The sequence below is a fragment of the Podarcis melisellensis genome (assembly GCF_964234715.1).
Source record: "Podarcis melisellensis genome assembly, chromosome: Z".
Lineage (NCBI taxonomy): Eukaryota > Metazoa > Chordata > Lepidosauria > Squamata > Lacertidae > Podarcis > Podarcis melisellensis.
The window spans coordinates 4,714,971-4,736,805 of record NC_138547.1 but is presented as its reverse complement, the minus strand read 5'-3'; the positions used below and the strand labels follow the sequence as shown (position 1 = coordinate 4,736,805).

Here is a 21,835-nt window from a genome sequence, read left to right as displayed (position 1 = left end):
TATAATGATATAGTATACTCAGCTCTACCTCTCTTTCAAATCAGAACCAGTGAAGGTGGTGAAGGTCCTGTGTGAGTGTCTGGAGGTGGTTGGAGGATGGATGGCGGATAGCAGATCGAGGCTGAATCCTGACAAGACAGAAGCACTGTTTTGGGGGGACAGGGGGCAGGCAGGTGTGGAGGACTCCTTGGTCCTGAATGGGGCAACCGTACCCCTGAAGGACCAGGTGCACAGCCTGGGAGTCATTTTGGATTCACAGCTGTCCATGGAGGCGCAGGTCAATTCTGTGTCCAGGGCAGCTGTCTACTAGCTCTATCTGGTACGCAGGCTGAGACCCTACCTGCCCATGCACTGACTTGCCAGAGTGGTGCATGTCCTGCTTATCTCCCTCTGGGCTACTGCAATGTGCTCTATGTGGGGCTGCCTTTGAAGGTGACCTAGAAACTACAATTAATCCAGAATGTGGCAGCTAGACTGGTGACTGGGAATGGCCGCCAAGACCACATAACACCGGTCTTGAAGGACCTACATTGCCTCGCAGTACGCTTCCAAGCACAATTCAAAGTGTTGCTGCTGACCTTTAAAACCCTAAATGGCCTCAATCCAGTATATCTGAAGGAGCGTCTCCACCCCCACCGTTCTACCCGGACACTGAGGCCCAGCGCTGAGGGCCTTCTGGCGGTTCCCTCACTGCGAGAAGCCAAGTTACAGGGAACCAGGCAGAGGGCCTTCTTGGTAGTGGCACCTGCCCTGTGGAACGCCCTCCCACCAGATGTCAAAGAGAAGAACAACTACCAGACTTTTAGAAGACATCTGAAGGCAGCCCTGTTTAGGGAAGCTTTTAATGTTTGATGCATTACTGTATTTTAATATTTTGTTGAAAGCTGCCCAGAGTGGCTGGGGAACCCAACCCTATGGGCGGGGTATAAATAATAAATATATTATTATTATTCCTTTTATTTTTATTTTATGTTGTTCAATTAAACTATTAACAGCAGCAGCAGCAGCAACAACAACAGTAACAGACTTCATTAACCTTTTATACAACAAATGTTCTGTTTTGGGGGAGGGCCATGGTACAAGAGCACCCCTTCAGACAGCAAGCATGTGGTAGTGCTGGGGAACCAGCACAGAACTAATAAAGCAGAATAAATCCACTGCTAATGTCCTCTTACTGTGTCAAGAACATGTAGAATATACCTGCAACAAAACACCAGTCTGGAGAGGCCCTTAGTTTGGACTAACCCAAATTGAGAACCAGACTTTTGCCATGTCCACCTTGCTGCCTACAACTGGCCTACCCCCACCTTTGCCTTCATCCATCTTGTCAAAAACAGCCCAGATGTCATGGGTGCAGAGGAATGGTGGCAGGAACCAGCTGGGGAACCACCAAGGGAAGAAGGTGCACAGCACAGCAATTGGTGGTGAGACAATGAGCAGTGGTCAGAGGGAGAAGACTGGAAAGAGGAGGTGTCAGAAGCGAAGAGCTAACAGTGCTTAGTGAGCAGATTGAGTCTGTGGCACAGAGAAGTTCAGAATCAGGGACAGAAACAGAAGAGGCAGAGGCCTAGAGGCAGAGATGAGTCAGGCTGCTGAAGAGGCACAGGTGTTTCCTCCTCCTGGTGTGATAAGCTCCCATTCCCCATGTCTCCCAGAACCAGAAGAGGAATAAAGAGCGCAAAAGAGAGGTTAGTTTCACATAGATGCAGTCTCAGATTGCTTTGGGGGAACCCTGGAGAGGAGGGAACTGTGGGAAGGCAGGGACCTTCAGTGTCTGCTACTGGGGACAAGACTTGCCAGAGATGAGCTGCTATGCTTTATAGGTGTGACGTTCCTGTGCAGATCGTGTTTTTGCCAATAGTCTATGCCAACTTTGAACTGTATGATTTACTGACCAGAACGCTCTTTGACACCAAGACATTGCAGAAACAAAAGCCACAATTACCCCTCTGACTGAACATCGCATATAGAGGTGTGTGTTCCCCTGCCACCCCCATTTACCTTCATGCCTGTTTCGCCTGGAAGTCCACGCTGCCCTGCCAGGCCAGGAGGTCCCTGGTAGAGTGGGGAGGAAGAAAAAAGTAAAAGGTCATTGTCAACAAATGGAGAACACATGTGTATAGCAAATGAACATGCATTTATAAATTACTCAATGATTACCCACAGATAACCTATTACCCACAGATAACCTATATGGACCATAAAGAAGGCTGATCACCGAAGAATTGATGCTTTTGAATTATGGTGCTGGAGGAGACTCTTGAGAGTCCCATGGACTGCAAGAAGATCAAATGCATCCATTCTGAAGGAAATCAGCCCTGAGTGCTCACTGGAAGGACAGATCCTGAAGCTGAGGCTCCAATACTTTGGCCACCTCATGAGAAGAGAAGACTCCCTGGAAAAGACCCTGATGTTGGGAAAGATGGAGGGCACAAGGAGAAGGGGGCAACAGAGGACGAGATAGTTGGACAGTGTTCTCGAAGCTACAAACATGAGTCTGACCAAATTGCGGGAGGCAGTGGAAGACAGAAGTACCTGGGGTGCTCTGGTCCATGGGGTCACGAAGAGTCGGACACGACTAAACAACTAAACAACAACAACAAACCTATTTGAACTCACTATTTCCTACCCGCCATGTACATTTTTTAGTCCTGTCATTGTAACGTCCACTTTCCCCTCCTCCATCATTGTACCATCAGTTTAATGGAGTTCACTTGAGAAAATAACAAGTCTTGTCAGGCAGTTAATATGATGTATTTAACCTCGGTGGTGTCTTTTGTATCTTCTTTTTCTTACTTTACAGATGTTGGTTTATATCACAGATGCATGTTCTACATTATTTTATTCATATTGTAGCTGCAAACTAGTCATGGCCTTAGCCTAGAACAATAAACTTATTGATTTACTGACTGAAGTACATTGCAGGCAGAACTATCACCCTGGAGGATCCAAATGAGACTTTTCCTAGCCAATGGCTCCATTGCATTTTCCCAGGAATAAATGCCAATAAAGTTTATTCATGGGAAATGCAGTTCTTCTCCCATACCCAGTAAGTTTCTTCCTGCAATCATCAAACACCCTGTGAATGAGAGGACATGAATGGACTTCTGCAAAGATTAAAGAGGTGGGTGTGAGAGAGGGGGAGATTATTCTCTACCTTATGTCCAATTTCTCCCAAAGGCCCAGGTGGACCTTGAGCTCCCTGAGGTCCCTGAAATAAAGATGCATATTGTTAAGAATGTATGGAAAGCGTCCTGCTGGATCAAAACAAAGGGCCACATAGAGTAAATAAGCACCCTGTTCCCAACAATGGCCAGCCAATGCTCCCTGCAATGCTTATAAACAGGGCATGCATCCCCCCACAACTACTGCCCTTCCAGCAACTAGTATTGCAGGGGTAGACTGCCTCTGAATATGGAGGTTCTGTTTAGCTACCATGATTAATAGCTACACTGATTTGTCTACAGTGGTACCTCGGTTTTCCAACAGCTTAGTTCCTGAACAACTCAGAACCCGAACGCTGCAAACCCAGAAGTAGGTGTTCTGGTTTTCCAACTTTGCCCCGGAAGCCGAACGTGCTCCTGAGCTTCCGTTTTTATGGTTGTGCAGCAAATCTGAGTCCCTCACATAGTAATTAAGGCTTTCCCCCTCCCATTTAACACTTAAGCTGCAAATTTAAGTCCCCCCCCCATAGTAATGAAAGTCTTCCATTTCTGATTGCAGTGTTCTGAGGTGATATTTGGTGCTTTAAGCTTTTGCTATTTTTGCGTTTTCATTTGTGTGGCTTTTTCATTTTTCATTTTTGTGTCTGTGACTTGTTTTTTGTTTTATTGATTCATTGTATAACTGCAGAAATGGATAAAAGCCCCCCATCCAAACAATGACTATCATCAGTGCAGGTAATTTTTTTTTTTACTTTTAATTTTTATCATCTACAATACTGTCTTGTTTATTTTATAGTACATTACATTGATTATTGCTTTCATTTTATGGCTCAATAGTCTCGTTAGATAGTAAAATTCATGTTAAATTCCTGTTTTAGGGGTTGTTTTGAAAAGTCTGGAACAGATTAATCTGTTTTACATTACTTTCTATGGGAAAGTGCGCCTTGGTTTGGGAATGCTTTGGTTTTGGAACGGACGTCCGGAACAGATTAAGTTTGAGAACCAAGGTACCACTGTAATTCTTGTTTTAGGGTGGTCGTCACCACATCTGAAGTCTCCTATAGCTGCATTTTGTTATGGATTTGGGAATGCCTGTCTAATGTCTAAGAACAGTTAGAAGATCTCTGCTGGATTAGATCAAAGGTTCATCTGGTCCAGTATTATATCCCCCACAAGCTGAACATAAAGTCCTTCCCACAGTTTCACAGAATTATTGAATCATTCATCTCCCTTCCCCAGGTCCCAGCAACTAGTACTGTATTCAGAGGTAGGCTGCCTTTGATCATGGATGCTCTGTTCAGGAGGAGAGCATTGTGTTGGTGGCTCTGCTATTATGGAACTCTCTCCCCAGAAGTAGCCTGCTGGAGCCTGTCTCCCATTAGAAAGAAAGTTTAGATTTGTTGTTGCCTGGGATGAGGGGGCTGTGGTGGGTACTTGCCGGGTCTCCTGGAGGCCCTTTAGCTCCTTGAGGTCCAGAAGGTCCTTGGATACCCTGGAATAAAGCAGGACAACAAAAAGTTCAGAGTTCGAGGTTGAAGTGCGGATTTTCACACCTCTTAGTCACTCATTAGCACCTTGCAAATAAAAGGAGCAAGAAATGATTCAGAACTAGGAAGGAGAAATGACCTCGTGCCTCACTCTCTGGAATGGCAACTGACCCAATTCCAGAGAAATGGTATGACCAATGAAGACATTTAATTTAACCTGTTAGGGCACATATATTGTTCCATTTGGGGGGGGGGGACAAAACCCACATCAACTCATAATCCCCTAGTGCAGGGGAACCTGTGGCCCTCCAGATGCTGTTGGACAGAAACCATGTCATCCCTGACCTTTGGCCATGCTGGCTGGAGTTGATGAGAGGCCAAGGACAGCAAGGCCCACAAATATTCCTCACGTCTAGTGGTTGCAAGGTCAGGCCAAAGGTCTATCTAGACACAGATTTATAATTTATTTCTAGGGATCCCAGACCATATTTCCTATTAATGCCTGAAATGTTCTTGATTGGGGGCGTGGGTGGGGCGGGAATCCAGGCTCTGTTTAGAAATCTCCAATGAAGGAGAATCCATCATCTTCCAAGGCAGTCTGTTTCACTGTCAAACTGCTTGTGCCATCAGGAAGTTCTTCCTAATGTTTAGCTGAAATATCCTTTCTTGTAATCAGTCGCTGATTCTGCTCCCACCTTCTGGAGCAACAGAAAACAAATCTTCTCCATGGTCTATGTTTCCCACATCACAGTGGTCAATCAGATGCCCAGTGAGCTTCATGGTTGAGCGGGAATTTGAACCCTTGATCCCCCAGGTCCTAGTCTAGCGCTCTAAGCATTGTAATGATACCACCACTGGCTCTCATCCTCCATCTGGCAGCCCTTCAGGTATTAGAAGATGGCTACCATACCACCTCTCAGTCTTGTCTTCTCCAGGCTAATATATATATATATGTACTGTAATATGTTTATGTAACCCACCCTGGAACAATTCGTTGAACAAGAGGCAATAAATTTTACAATAAATAAGAATAAATACAAACACAATAATCACGACCAGAAGTCCCTTTTAAAGCTACCTAAGCCAGCAACCACCACCACTTCTTGCAGCAACAAATTTACATAATTAATTATGCATTGTGTAAAGGCATCAATGGTCCTGGGCATATAATTGTAAGCTTCCACCTGCTAAAGAATAGTTGTGTTAAGATTAATTTGTGAAACATCAGGAATGTTGGAACTTACTGACTTTGGGCAAAAATGAGGAATGGGAGAAGGGAGTAGAACATGATTTTGTGTTATCACAGGGTGGTTCACAACATAAAAATACAAAATGAGAACACAAAATACGTAATAAAAACAAAAACGAACCAATGATGTGCTAGTCAACCAAAGGCCTGGATACAGAGAAACATTTTTGCCTGGGGCCTAAAGATGTAGGGAGAAGATGCCAGGTGATCCTTCAGGGGAGAGCATTCTACAAATTGGAGTCACTGCAGAAAAGGCAGATTCTCAGGTTGCCTCCCTCCAGACCTCTTGTGGAGGAGGAACACAAAGATGGGCCTCAGATGATGATTGCAGGATCCAGTTGTAGATACAGGTAGGTCGCCATGTTGGTCTGCCATAGTCAAAACAAAATAAAAAAATTCCTTCCAGTAGCACCTTAGAGAGCAACTAAGTTTGTTACTGGTATGAGCTTTCGTGTGCATGCATACTTCTTCAGATAGGTATCTGAAGAAGTGTGATTGCACACGAAAGCTCATACCAATAACAAACTTAGTTGGTCTCTAAGGTGCTACTGGAAGGAATTTTATTATTTAGGATCCAGTTGGTTCATCTAGAAAGAGGCAGGCCTTCAGGTATTGCAGTTTTAGTCCTTTATATCTATATAAGTCTGCCTGGGCATTAAGATAATGCCTCAAGAAGCCATGCTCATAAGCCTCAAGACTGTCACAGAGTCAGTATATATAATGCTTATTATGTTGTTTGTACTTCAGCTCTAACACGTTACTTTCCAGACATTGCTGAGATGCTTGTTGTGCATCTCAAAATAAACAGATAAAATTATTAAGTAAAGAAACACAAGTTTGCTATAAAACAGGATGCAGCATGAACTTACAGGGAAGCCACGAGATCCCATCTCACCAGTCTCTCCTATCTTTCCCTGAAAACACAGTTACAGTTATAAGTATGAATCCAAACAAAAACATGCCTTGGTAAGCTGGCAGCAAAAGCACAGTGGAAGATAAAGGATGCTTACAGGACAATCCAGGTGGGGTGGCTGTTCAGAGAAGGGCTGGGGGAATCTGTGGCCCTCCAGATGTTGCTGGACTCCAGCTCCCACCAGCCCCAACCAATGTAGGTCAGGTGACAGTGGTAAGGGGAGTTATAGTCCAGCAATACATGGAGCGCTACAGGTTCCAGAATTCCTGTGTTGAAGGCTGGTCCTTCCTCCGTTTTAACCATTTTTGAAAAGCAAAGCAAAGCAAAGCAAAGCAAAGCAAAGCAAAGCAAAGCAAAGCAAAACCTATACCATTTGCTAACCACAATCTTCACCAATATGATGCCCTCTAGCTGTTATGGACTACAACTCCCATCACCCCCAGGTTGTTGGCTGGAACGGATGGGAGTTGTAGTCCAAAACAGCCGGGAAAGCACCAGATCAATGAAGGCTGGCTTAGAGAGGGGCTGGGAATGCTGCTAAGCACATTGCTGGTGAGACTCGGGCCACTTGCCATCTTAATTTTTCCAGAGGTGAATTTGTGTCTGGGGCCTGTATTTCACACATTCCCCTGCCTCCCAGAGCCTGCACACATTTTTGTCTTAAGTGCTACAGTTTGCTGAGAAGCCTGTTGAGAGAAGGATCCTCTATGATATAACTAGGCGTATGGTTAACCTCCTGTTGTGGTTTTTTTTGGGGGGGCAGGGGGAATAAAATAACTAGTATGAATCCTTTAGGAAAGAATTGCCTGTTCTTTCTCCTATGTATAAACTTAAGGAGAGAACCATTTACATATCAGTTTCTCGTTACTGGCATGGGTACCTTACCTAGGACAGGTAATGTGTGCATAGATAGGTAAGAGTGGCCAGTGTGTTTCCCCACTCTTTTGTGGGGGACGTTTAGCACCCACCCCACAATTCACCCTTTACAGTCGCTTCCAAAAGAGCTGTTTATTGAGCATTCATCCTGATATTTTTTTCAGGAAGGTTAGGAAAAAATGCAATGAAGTACAATGCAAGCAATTGTTATCCCATAGTTTCCAAAGGAATTCTCCCACCACTTTCCTTATCACAACAAATCTGATATTGGGGGGGGGGGCACGAGTGGGTTTGTTGCACAAGACCCATCCAACCAGCCTTAGTGGTGGTACCTGAATTTGCCAGTATGTGTTTGGATCCCACTTGAAGATAGCAATAGTCTGAAAGCACCCCAAATAACATGTGGTTGTCTCCAAATCTAGGGCTGCTTTCCTCTTTTGCAGCCCCCATCCAGAGTTCTGGCAAGCTGTCTGCCTCTTTGCATCCTGCCCTCAAGCTCCTTACAAGTTTGTCCAATTAAAAGAGTGTTTCACAGTACATTATTCACTCCACCCCCACAGTAAAACCCTAGTCTGTGTTTTGGAAAGCAGCACTGGGAGAAGTGGGTCTGTGATGTCACTGTTGTCAGTCAAAGAGCCCTGTGCACAGCTGGTTTATGCTGAAAACTGGCCGGATCATTGTCTTCTATGATCCTACAGAGAATATGGTACATCTGGCCCAATCAGGGGAAGTGCAGTTCTACTGTGGCAAGGCCACTCTGTTAAAATGTGCCTATGCATTTATGCACACAAAATTCAATAGAATTTGGGGGAGGGCAGGTGGAGTATGGGGATGGGGGGATCATTTTGTTGCTATTGTTTTTCTTTTTTAGCCATAGTATAGCTCAGGGAGTCCTACTAAAACTAGATCTGAGTTAAAAACAGCCCAAATTCAGTTTTGCAGAATGGAATTAATGTGCACATCTCTTGGGAGACTTCCGGGTCGGCGCCATCGCCAAATGGCGGACTCCCTCCGAGCTCCGGAGGGAGCCTGCTGGGTAGGGACTGGGTCCTGCCGCGCCGGCGACGCGGGGACCCTCAAAAACCATGGGCGGTGATGCCCATGGACTTGGTGACTCGGCGGGCACCATTAAGCACCCCCGACCCGCGAAGGAGCCTTTTTAAAGGCTGCGGAGCGGGTGACGGGGGGGGTGTGGTGCTATGAGTCCACTGCTTCCCCTGCCTAGCGAAGCCGCATGCCATTCAGCGGAGAGCACCGGCTTTCTTCTATTGAAAATTTGGACTCAAAAGAAAAACCCGTGAGTAAATTTACCGGACTTAAATGGAAAAATCTGATTTATGAATTTGGAGCGAGCGGGGGAGGTGTAAAAAGGAAGTCCCCCCCCCCCCCGTTGTAGAGGTTTTAACACAAGGATTTAACAATTAAGATCGAGAGAGGAACTTATTTATTTCGGAAAAAGTTAATTTCACGAAGGGGAATTACAAGTAATCGTGCTGGAGGAGAAGACTGATTGGTGAGAACTAAAATGTAACCCCCCCGGGAACCGGGAGCGATCCGTTATGGGATACTGGTAAAGAGACACTGAAACTTTGACAACTGTCAAAGTAGCTGTCAAAGCAGGAAAATAAAAGAGAACTTTGTTACGATGGTTTTGCCGGCTAAATTTGCTACAATTTGGACATAAACTACTGAAAACAAAGGCAACAAGTTATTTGACTTTTGGGTTTGATCCGGAAAGAAACTAAGTTACCATATTTCCCCTAGAGGGAGTTCTGGGACATTACAACAGTAACAGCAAGTGGAAAATTACTATGAAACTGAGCAGGATTGGTTATCTCTTGGGAAAGCTGCAAAAACAAAGCATTATTTTGTCTACAAAGGTCTCTACACTAAAGGAGACAATGGATTTATCTACTGAAGAAAGGAAGGGACTTGACGTAAGTTTATGTTCCTGAAATAAACAAAGCCTCTGTAGAGGAACCAGAAGTTTCTGAATTAGAAGGTTTTGTAGCAGAACAGGAAAAAGAAACCTGAGGAATAAGAGCTGGACTAAACTCGAAGTTGGAACATTTGGGACATCCAGACTTTAAAAGGTTCAAGAAACAGAAGTTGAGTTATACTCTTAAATATAGAGGTCTGGATGGAAGAAGAATGATCTTTTCTGAGAGTTTCTCCGAGATTGGACTTTTTGAAATTAAAAGCTACCAAAAAGACGGCAAAGCGGACTTTAGAGAGAGCTAGACATGGATGTGGGATCTCCAGTCTGGCAATAGATAGATGGATGGATTTTGGGGATCGAAACCGGGAAAGGGGGGGGGGGAGATTTGGAATCCAAAGGCGGTAAAACTACATATTTTTTATTTTCTTTTTTTTATTCTCTTGTTGTGTGAGAAAAATAGGGGAATTCTTGGAAGGGAATTGGGGTCGATCTTAGGGAAGTTTAAAAATATAAAGAGAAATGGTTAAATAAGGTAAACTAATCTTGAATAAATGGGCTAATTATAATTACAATAAGGTTTTAAAATTTGGGGTAAGAATTTGTGGAATCAATCTAATGGATTTGGAATACAAGAGGGGGAGGGGGGGAAGTCCTGGAAAGATGTTAATGAAATTAAGTGTAAACTTTATCCTTTTCTCTCTTCTTTCTTTCCTTTTTTATTTTGGAAACTTTAATAAATATTATTTAAAAATAATAATAATGTGCACATCTCTTTCAGACACTCCAAAATTTAACAGACTTACCTGTTGCCCGTCTGGTCCCTGTTTCCCTGGATGTCCTGGAAGACCCTGTTAAAAGGAAGAAAGGAAGTTTATTAATATTATTTTTATTATTACTGTTATTCTCTCCCATCCTTGCTCCTGAAGGAGCCCAGGGCAGGAAACACAGAGGTGGACTGGGAAATATCTCTCCTTAAAAGGCTTGTTGGAGGAGGAAGGTCTTCAGCAGGCACCACTAAGTCTCTGCCCATCTAATATCTGAGGGAACTCTAAAAGATAGGTGCCTGATTCCTATATTGTGTGGAACAGACCTGCTGATAAGATGGCATCTGCAGGAGGTCCTCACCTGAAGAACACAGTGATCAGTTGGAGTGAGAAAATCTTACAGGCATATAGTGCCATCTATGTGCATGGGACGCGGATGGTGCTGTGGGTTAAGCCACAGAGCCTAGGGCTTGCTGATCAGAAGGTCGGCGGTTCGCACCTGCACGACGGGGTGAGCTCCCGTTGCTCGGTCCCTGCTCCTGCCAACCTAGCAGTTCGAAAGCACATTGAAGTGCAAGTTGATAAATAGATACCGCTCCAGCGGGAAGGTAAACGGCGTTTCCGTGTGCTGCTCTGGTTCGCCAGAAGCGGCTTAGTCATGCTGGCCACATGACACGGAAGCTCCCTCGACCAGTAAAGCGAGATGAGCGCCGCAATCCCAGAGTCGTCCGCGACTGGACCTAATGGTCAGGGGTCCCTTTACCTTTATGTGCATGACACCTTACAAAAGAACAGGTAGGAGAGGTCCTTACCCCCATGAGGCTTACTGCCTAAAACAGGGAATCAACTGAAGAAGAGGAAATGGCGGCATAGGTAGGCAAGGGGGAAAATGCTTTGACTTAAGGCTCATCCACACCTCCACTTACCCCATGCTTAGAAAGCACAGGCCCAAGTGGTTTTGCCTTTGCCCTCTTGCTTTCCCCTGGGAAACCTGCTCTTTAAGGCCAAATTGGAGCAAACACCAATCTGGAGAAATCCTGATTGACATTTGCTTCAGTCCGGAGGTAAACAGCGGGTTTTCCCAGGAGAAAATGGTGGGGCAACTGGAAGAGTGAATGAGGAGCCTTTAGCTACACCAGAGGATTGGGCCAAATGCTTCCCAGTGGGGTGGAAGAGAGCTCTGATGTGGCTTTGAAAAATCCTGCCCTGCTGTGTGCTGCCAGAGCCAAACTCTGCAAACCTTCAGGGTATTATATCAAGAGTCCTGGTTTCCAAGAGCCCTTTGAAAGCTTTCTCATGATAAGAACTGTTCTGACTTTCTGCACAGATGGATTATTTTTAGCCATGTGTGAGCATTCTGTTGACTCCAAAATAAAAAGGCTTTGCCTTTGGTTGCTTTGGCAATATTTTAGCCACCATGAATTCACGGAGATCATATCTATGCAAATAAGTAAGGTATGTACTGAATTCAGATGAAGTCTAAATAAAGATAATGAGGTACGTTTGCCTCTTAAATGCAGACAGAATCAAATTTCTTCCCCATCCTAGTCAAGACTGTAAAAACACAGTGCAGAAAAGGTATGAGTTAAACATCAGAATGGGAAGGGGATGGAAAAATCCTGGGGAAAACACCACTTTTTTTTGTCTTTTGACCCTTCACCCTGATATTTAACTTGATTTAGCTCTGAGGAGGAGCCCAAACCCTGAAAGCTTCAAGGTCAAACCTGGAGATTGACAGCAATGCTTCTGCCAGCCTGGGAGACTCCCCTGTTCAGCAGATGAGCTAGCATGGATATTCGAAAGTTCTGACCCAATTTAAAACCTCAGCTTTCAGTCAACTCTCTACATCACAATAGGTTGCTTGTCCGTGGGTTCTAGGTATAAATGGCCTTGGTCCTGAATACCTGAAGGAGCGTCTCCACCCCCATGGTTCAGCCCGGACACTGAGATCCAGTGCCGAGGGCCTTCTGGTGGTTCCCTCATTGCAAGAAGTAAGCTTACAGGGAACCAGGCAGAGGGCCTTCTCATAGTGGCGCCTGCCCTGTGGAACGCCCTCCCATCAGATGTCAAGGAAATAAGCAGCTATCTTAGCTTTAAAAGACATCTGAAGGCAGCCCTGTTTAGGGAAGTTTTTAATATTTAATCTTGTATTGTTTTTAACACTTGATTGGGAGCCGCCCAGAGTGGCTGGGGAAACTCAGCCAGATGGGCGGGGTATAAATAATATATTATTATTATTATTATTATTATTATTATTATTATTATTATTATTAGCAGCAGCAGCAGCAGCATTATTATGGTTTTATCAGTCTCATGCAAGGAGACCATCTTGGCTGTAACTCCTGGAAGACTTAATCATTGCCTTCCATGCCTTTCCGCACCTGGCCTGGGAGGGTGGGACCCTGACTGACTCCAGCTGCAGAAGCTGAGGCTGTTGAACAGACTCTTGTGCAGGGGTGGTGGGGGTATTGTTGCTGGATGGGCCTTTTTTGTATCTTTATTTTAGATCTTGTGATTTATGTTGAAATAGTTTTATTTGGCTGTGTATTTTTTGAATGTTTTATGTATTGTCTACTAAGTTGTGTAATTTTCCCCCCCCATCTTGCAAGCCACCTTGGGCATGGTTTGAATCCTGGGTGGAATCTACACACATATAAAAACCATTCTGAAAATGCTTTTTTTAAAAAGCGTTTTTAAAAATACATTGAATTTTCCATAAGACTCACTGCCGCCATCTAGTGTATATTGCACTTAAAACACATTTAAAACGCTTTATTTGCAGCTGTATAGCTGAGTCCCTGGAAAGGCATGCAAATAACATTATGTATGTATGCATGTCATAATCATACATTTGCCCATTCACAACTTGTATTCATATCAATGGCAGGACAACAGAAGTAGAATTTGTGAGCACTTGTGGTTGTTTAGAAGCTTATATTTCAAGCCTGGAAGGATGAGCACGCAATGGTTTGAGGAACTCACTGCCCTTGCTAAATTTGAACATATTTCTCAGAAGCATCAGTGGATATCTATTAGGACATCTGGATTATTTATATTGACTAATGTACTTAATTCAAGGGGGATGTGAAGATGATTACTGCCTCCTTAAAGTGAGCTGATGGTGCGAACGTTTTTCTCTGTCGCTTTTTTCTTTCTTTGCTTTTCTTCTTGCTATTAAAATGTAATGATGATGATGATAACGAACTTACATTCATTGCCCAAAATATAACTCTACACACATATATGTGAGTCAGCAGCTGGCGAGTCAGACTAGGACAAGGAAGACCAGGCTTCAAATCCCATTCCCTGGATGAGCTTGACCCAATAGCTGTCTCTCACAGGATCGTTATGGAAATAAAATGGAAAGGGGGTGAATATTGTAACTTGAGCTGCTTGGAGGAAAGGCGCGCTGTAATTAATAAATAACATGAAAATAAGAATATGCTCTGGCATATTTGAAGTGGTGATTGGTGAACTCCCTTCAGTCTTATTCTGAACTGGGTTGGTATTTGCACTCTTTCTTGGAAGCCTATTAGAAAAAGCTTGCCTGCCTGAGCTACGGTAAAGTGGCCAGAATTTCACTGAAAAAAATAAACATCTCTAGGGTCATGAATACAAGGGCCAGAAAAGAACTTCTCTGAGAAATGACGCTCAATTAATAATGCTTCTTAACATTAAGGGCCAGAAAAATCCATATTCCAAACCAGGTAATTATGCACTTTGGCAAACAGCAATGAGAAATAACAAACAGAAGAGAGTGTTTTTGAGCACGTGTAAACTATGTTTATTTCACCACTAAGGAACCATTAAAAGTAGTGGGCAGAACTTCAACATATGCTTGAGACCATACACGTCTTAATCTTCATCACAAACTGAAAGAGTCACACAAATCTAACTAAACCTGGTTCAGCATCTGCCTAGCAAGGCTACGAAACATTCACAGGGTCAGGAACACCAGCTCCTTAGTTTCCCACAGTGCAATGGACAAAGTTCACAACATGCCCCCAAATAATCTAGCCACAATTAACATTCTCTGGAGCTGGTGGAGGGCTCACCTTAGCACCTTGCGGCCCTGGTTCACCCACTAGTCCATCAGGACCTCGAGCACCCTAGGGAAAAACACACACAGGCACACATGAATATACATAAATATACAATATTTTAAAAAGTGGGGACGGGGGAGAGGAAGAAGAAAGTTGTACATGAGGAATGAACAGCAGGTGTCTCTCTCAAGCTACAAATGGCAAAAACTTTCTAACCCTCAAATAGAGAATTTTAAAGGAGAGTGGCCAAGTCGAGTTAAAAGTATTCTCTTGTAAGAATCTTTCAATAGGACAGCGACGAACCTTGGGCTTATCCCATGATCAAATAGAGCTGAGGACATTTGTTTAGGGGCTCTGCCAGATAATCTGTTTTTTTTCAGCAGTCACTTGATTCGCTTCTGCAACACTTATGTGGCAGATCTTAATTGAGCATCCACTCTGATTTGTTTACAAGCAGCACACATCCTGCAATTCATCCTGCTTTGCTAGGCGGGAGGGTTAAATGTCTTCATGTTAGTCATTCATTCGTTCCATGCTATTCAGTGCATTTCTCTGTCACTTTCCACACACACACACACACACACACACACACACACCTGCTTCTTTTTTAAAAAGTGGATTTGTTGCTGAATGGCAATGAATCCACATTAATTTCACTAAAGCCAATGTACCAATATGTGGTTGAATTCCCCCCACCCAGTAAAATACTGACACAAAATGCTTTACATCTTGGCCTTCTGCCTCCATGAGTCACCTGCAGTGGCCAACCAGGTTAAAACCAATGCCACGCAAAAAGAAGGGTAAGCTTAACATTGGTGCATCATTTTAAAGACTACAAATTAAAGAAAGAGGCAGCAAAGAAACCTGCAAATGCTTGAATAAGAAGGGAAAAGAAAGGGGGGGGAGGAGAGCAGAATCAAGTAGCAACCCAAAACTTCAAGAACTGATCAGAGTCAACTTCATCTATCTCCTGAAGGGCAGGCATCTCTGGGAGAGAATTCCGTGATTTGGTTGCCACTCCTGATTTTTTTAATTAAACAATTACACTTTCTCATTCTCTGATTAGAGCAGTAACACAGAGTACGGCCCTCTTCCCTAACCTGGTGCTCCTCCAGATGCTGTTGTAGGACAAGCTCCGTCCATTGGCCATGCATACTTTACCTGAAAATGTCACAAGTTTAATCCCTGGCATCTGCAGTTAAAATGGATAAGGCAGCACATGATGGGAAAAAGAAGAGACCTTTGTGTGAGTGTTTGGTTGCCTGTTACAGGAGCCATAAGGGACTGCTAGACAGACCTAAGGTGAGGAACCTCTAGTCCACAGGCCACTCTTGGCCCACCAAGCAATTTCCCCCAAACCATTTCCACCCAGCAGAAGCGGGAGGACAGGTGTTAATCCTGCACTGGCTGCACAGCCCTGTTCCCAGTTGGGTACTGGATCACTTAGCCTAGGCAGCAGGATTGACTTCCTTAGATATTCAGGATGGACTCCACTAACCCAAAAATAGTACCTCAGGTCAAGAATTTTGCTTCAGGCTAAGAACAGAAATCGTGCTCTGGCGGTGCAGCAGCAGCAGGAGGCCCCATTAGCTAAAGTGGTACCTCAGGTTAAGAACAGTTTCAGGTTAAGAACGGACCTCCAGAATGAATTAAGTTCTTAACCCAAGGTACCACTGTAAATTATAATGGCCAATATTTAATTATGGGTCGTATCCAATGTTAGTCCTACTCAAGAGTATACCCATTGAAACTGATGTATATTACTAACAGGTACCCACGCATTACCCATGTGGTAGCGGTTTTTGTGATGAAGGCCATGAAAGCCAGGGAAAGACTTATGGACGACAATGTAAAGACCCCTTCATCGTCTGTTTAACTCGTTGCTCGTTTTCCCTCCTTTTCTATTTTGTGGGAAGAAGGTTTTGTTGGCATAGTATGTAATGAATTTTAATATTTTTAACTATTGTAGTGTTGATTTCTGTGCACAGGCATGGTCCTCACAATAAACGGATTTGTTTGTTTACTAACAGGTACATTAACTTTAATGAGTCTGAACAGAATTTAGTTGGGTACAACCCCATAATTTTTATCTTGCTACTCCTTTAATTAGTTCTTCTTTCACCATTTTCTTCTCAGAACAACCCTATGAGGTAGGCTAGGCTGAGAGTTTGAGACTGGCCCCATACTACCTAGTAAGGTTCTTGGCCAGGCAGGGATTTGAATCTGAAATTCCTTGGATCTAGTACAACACTCTGAACCACTACACACCACATGCAAGACAGGCGTGATTGTGCAACACTAGACTTCTGTGAATAGTGGGGTTGGGAGCACTTGGAAATGGAAATCCCTGGTTCAGCTTCATTTTCCTCCCACACACAGTACAGCTCATGCAAGCAGCCCACTCATGCAAGCTCTTAAGCAGACAGATCAGCAGCTGACTGTAACATGCAAATCAGCTGGGAGGAAAGAAGGAGAGGAGAGGAGAGGTGGGCCAGCAAGGAAATGGGAGAGGGGAAGGAGGAAAGAAAAGTGGAGCCAAACGTGATAATCATGATGCAGACTTGGAGCCAACAAAACTGAGAGCCAACACTGACCAAAGCGAGTACAGTATGAGAGAGAGGAAGAGTCACACAGAGCGGTAGTGTAACTGCATAAGATGTGCAGCGGGGAAGAGAGCCAAACTGCTACAGCAAGCAAAACCCTGTCAATGTCCTTTTTTGTTTTATTTATTTTTTTAAAGCAAGGCAGGAACTCCTGGCCAATCTGTGATGGCAGGATCGCAGCAGGAGCCCAAACAGCTGAAAGCTTGGTGGACAGGAGGCAGTTGTAAATGCAGAGATCCTGCACTTTATTTACTTATTTGTTTGTTTTAACTGGCAGGTGGGACTGATGACTTGGCCCCAGATGGTGGGGCGGCAGCTATCTCCTGTCACACAAAATCTGAAGCTGCCTACCCCCATCCCTTTACAACAACTGGTTCTCACATATCAGGGGAATCCAGCAATCTATCACACAGGGTAAGGAAGGGCTGGAAAGTCCCAACAATTCTGCGTCTCATTTGGCATTACTATGCCACTGATAAAGCACGAAAGGCATATCATCATACGCATGATAGTCCCAAGTCCTTCTTCCTGCCCCTTTCAATATATTACTTACTTATTTACTATTTCCCTTTGGAGTGTTGGGGGAGGGGTAGTATCTCTGGTGGGGGTCAGTCATGCTCCTTCTAAGGTAGTTTGGCCTCCTTTGGTCCTTGCTCTGCACTCAGTGCTCACCTGTGGCTCCTAGAAGCTGTCCTGTTAGCATGTGGCAGCGGCCACACCTCAGGAATAGCTTCAACTGGTCAGCTAAACAAGATGAGGGAAGCAGATGGCTCTCCAACCCCAGGTGAGTTACAGACTTCCCCTGCATGCAAAGACAGGCTGCAGCGGATTGAGCGGATGAGACCAAGAGGTGGTCTAGCAGTCAAGAAGGCAGTTTCTGCATGTGCTGTAGAGGGAAATGAGGGGCAGATGGGGCTCATCAGCCTGGGAAGGTAGTCCATCCAGGAGAAAGAAAACTCTGATCCTAAATCTCCACTGCTTTGTGGAATGTTTTCAGGGGAACAAAAGGCTAAGGAGTAAACCCTATACAAATCTGCAGAGGGGTTCCTAAGACGATTGAAAGGTGCTTTGTATGCCTCCCTCTGGCAACTCCTGCAGCCAAGGTGGCGCCAGATGTATTGCTCTGCTTTCATTTGGACCACATCAGCAATTCCAAGAGTTGAGCTCAGGACCTCCATACCCACTGCTCAGGCTTGCGCCCCAGGGAGGTCCCTTTGGTGGTGCTAACACAGCAGTTTGACTTCACCCTTGGAGGAACACTCCATTCTCTCTCAAGCCAGATGGACGCCAACAACTATTTTCCTTTCCAAGCAGGCAATAGGCATTTTAACTGAATTTCACTAGCATCAGTTAGGTGCAGTGGTTAGAGGATTGAACTAGGTCCTGGGAGACCGGGGTTCAAATCCACACTTGACCATGAAGCTTTCACCTTGGACCAGTCACTGCCTCTTAGCCTTACCTATCTCCTAACAGGATTGTTGTGGTGGTTAAATGCAAGAGCATCCCTGAGCCCAGTAAGCAAGGGGGAGAGATTCAAAGCTCTTCCTGTGCTGGAAAAACTTGGTGCGAAAGGAGCTTTTAAGCTCTCGCCCTTGCATCCAAGAGTTTTAATCAGATAGCTTATTTTGTGGGAGTTTAATTGGACAGTTTTCAACCACACAAAGTTGAAATCGCAGAAGTTCATTGCACCTAAGATGTGATTGCACTGTACTCTGTAGTACAAAATACTGGAAAAACCACAGGATGCAAAGGCCAAACACCCTGATGAGGTACACCTAATGCTGCCAACAACTATAGAAGCCACTGGAATGCTGTAACTTTAATGCAGCTGCTCTCCGCCATGCCCAACACAGCAGTCCTCTTCAAAGTGTAAACTGAACTAATCCCTTCACTGTCCATTTTATCAACCACTGACCTCACACTGTGAACATCTTTCTGTTTGCATTTAGGATATGACTATGAACAAGTTCTACCTGTTCCTACCTCCTAGGTGCAATATCCTAGAGGCAACATTGCACCAATTAGTTGAAGCCTGTGAAACCTCTGTTAGCTGACAGTGGCAGTCACAGATGAACAAAAGAAATGGCGGCCCTGGGCCAGGAAATAGCCCATCAGCAGCCATGAGGCCCTCCAAGAATTGCACCAACGTCCAGAAATATATTTTAAAGGTTATGACGTGTTCCTTGCTATGTGATGGAACTAGTCCATAGTTAACAAACTGTTTCAGTGGCAAAATCTTCTGGGAGATATAAGACTGGCGTGCCCATAAGATGGAGTAAACATACACCTAAGATTCTGGTCCTCCAGGTCACAGGTAGGTGGCATGTGGCCCACAACAACTCCTGAAACTGCCCCATCCCTCCATCTCATCAGAGTTCCTCTCCTCTTGCTCTTTTCCTTCTTGTTTATCTTAGCTTTCAGAAGTTTTTCCTTATCCCCCTGCTTCCTTCTAGGTAGTTTCAGAACAACTAAAAGAGGCAGTAATTATTATATTTTTACTTTGTAAACTGCTCAGAAGCCTATTTTGGCATTAAGCAGTGTATAAATTAATACACTAACAACAACATAATTATTAATGCTTTATCCGTTTATTTAGTGTGTTTATGTAATGCTTTTCATCAGAAGTGGCTATCAATTAGCTACTTTTGCTCATTTCAATGTGTTAGAAATAGCACACAAAGCCTAAAACCTAAAAGAATACCTTCCCCAGTATTAACTATCTCAGGCCCTGCAATTGGCAGGGAAGCTCCTATTGGCAGTGACATCACTGGGGACTGCCAGGTTGGTATTCACCCATGACAGGGTTTTCACAAGGATAATTCCTTATTTCTGGAATTACCCTTCTGTTCATCATTGACATTCAGGAGAAGCTGAAAACATTCTTGCCTACCCAAGCATTTTATGGCTGAAAGATTCTGGATTATATCCAGTGATGGTGCTACTCAGGGTAGACTCATTGAGTTGTATCCAACTAAGTCCTAGTCAGAGCAGACTGGAAGTAATGGACACAAGTTGGTCACATATATTAACTTCAATGGGCCTACTCTGAGTAGGACTATTGTTGGATATAATCCATTGAAACAAATGGCCACAACTAACTTGGATTCATTAATTCAGTGGGTCTGCTCTGAACAGAACTTAGTTGGAAACTACCCCTTTATCTTTACACAACACTTGGCTGGAGGAGAGTCTTTCAGACAGAGATGCTTTCAAACAGAAGAATTTCCTCTGCAAAGCAGGACAAATGACCACCCTAGCCATCACAGGAAGAGGCTTGCAAGGAAAACTTTGCAAAGCATAATACAACAATGGAATATGCTAGCATGTAATAAAACTAGCATCTGATTAAAATTATATAAATGAGAACCAGCAACACAGTCTATAAAAAGCTGAGTAGAAAATAAATAAATTGTTTAGGACTGCTAAAAGGCCACAAGAGAGAAGGCCAAATTGAAATTGCATAAGATTTTCAAGTCCAGCCATTCTCAACTTTTATTGGGTCATGGGTTTCTTTGAGAAACTGATGAAAGCTATGGATTCTCTCCCCAGAAAATGGCAGATTAAGAACCAGTTCTATTAACAACACGGACGAGGAGTGGGGGAGCTGTGGCCACTCCAGATGTTGATGGACTCTGGCTCCCATCAGCTGTAGCCCTAGGTATGATCATGAGAGTGGCCATTCATGAAGTGGCCCAGATTTGCATCCAACCAGGGAATCTAATCCTGAACCCCAACACATATGGACTTAATTCCAGAGAGGATTTGGTGCATGTGTAGAGGGCATGAGCAGTCTTTGGCATGTGTTTAAAATTAATCCTTAGATTAAATCATTTTGCTGAAAATCTGGGACTCATCCAAAAGAGGAAAAAAGGTATTTGTGAAGAATGGAACAAAAATAGACTTCCTATATTAGTTTTTTTAAACAAAAAAACAAAATAAAACTTTTTTTTTCTAAGAGGGAATGGGAAAACCTCAACTAAATCAGAACAAAATTATATTCTTCTATCAGGAGGTATATTTATCTAAAAGGTCGTTTCTGTCCCCTCCCCCCAGAAGTTTACACGGTGTTTTCTTAGTCTAATAACTATAAACATTTAAGCAGAGACCCCTAAAAATCTCCATTGTTCTTCTCAATCAAAACCAGATCAGCCATTAGTCTTGCCTTCAAAACCGAAATTAAACACTGACAGAATCCACATGCATCTGGCAAAAAGCTGCATTAATGTCTTTCCATTCTGATTTGAATTACATCCTTGGATGTGGGATCAGAAACACAGGGAATGCTGAAGAGGACAGGATCTGGAATTACTGCCCCTCAGAAACTTAACAAAACCAAAACGGAAAGGAAAAGGAAAAGAATGACGATGAAATTAAAGGCTTGTTCACATGAGATGATTAGGGTGAGGTTGGTTAGGGCAGAGCTGCTTAAGTATTCAACACATGTTGCTCATCCTGTAACAATTTTACTAGGCATGTGGGAGGTTAATTAAAGCCTATTGGCTTGTGGGGGACACAGAGGTGGACCTTTTCACTGGTGGCACCAGAGTCATGGTATGCGATTCTTGCTGAAACATGAGTGCCATGAAAGAAAGAAAGAAAGAAAGAAAGAAAGAAAGAAAGAAAGAAAGAAAGAAAGAAAGGGTGTCATGAAAATTCACCAGCATTTTGTGAATTTCACCACATTATGATATGCAGTTATGTATGTCATACACATTTTTGTAATGTCATCCCCCTTTTTCATGTTGTTTTCACTAACATGCACACTTTAGTATGCAGTTTTGTGTACCTTACATGCCT

The 21,835-nt window shown here is 43.8% G+C and overlaps 1 protein-coding gene across 1 annotated transcript in view; it reads right to left on the bottom strand.

Moving 5' to 3' along the window:
• COL27A1 (collagen type XXVII alpha 1 chain) overlaps nt 1–21,835 on the bottom strand; it is a 248,382-nt gene that overhangs the window by 70,256 nt on the left and 156,291 nt on the right. Inside the window, exons 29-34 of the mRNA XM_081897734.1 lie at nt 14,448–14,501; nt 10,432–10,476; nt 6,770–6,814; nt 4,603–4,656; nt 3,158–3,211; nt 2,002–2,055 (exon numbers count right to left, since the gene is read on the bottom strand). Of these exons, the coding sequence (XP_081753860.1) occupies nt 2,002–2,055; nt 3,158–3,211; nt 4,603–4,656; nt 6,770–6,814; nt 10,432–10,476; nt 14,448–14,501 (306 nt within the window). The remainder of the gene's footprint in view (nt 1–2,001; nt 2,056–3,157; nt 3,212–4,602; nt 4,657–6,769; nt 6,815–10,431; nt 10,477–14,447; nt 14,502–21,835) is intronic.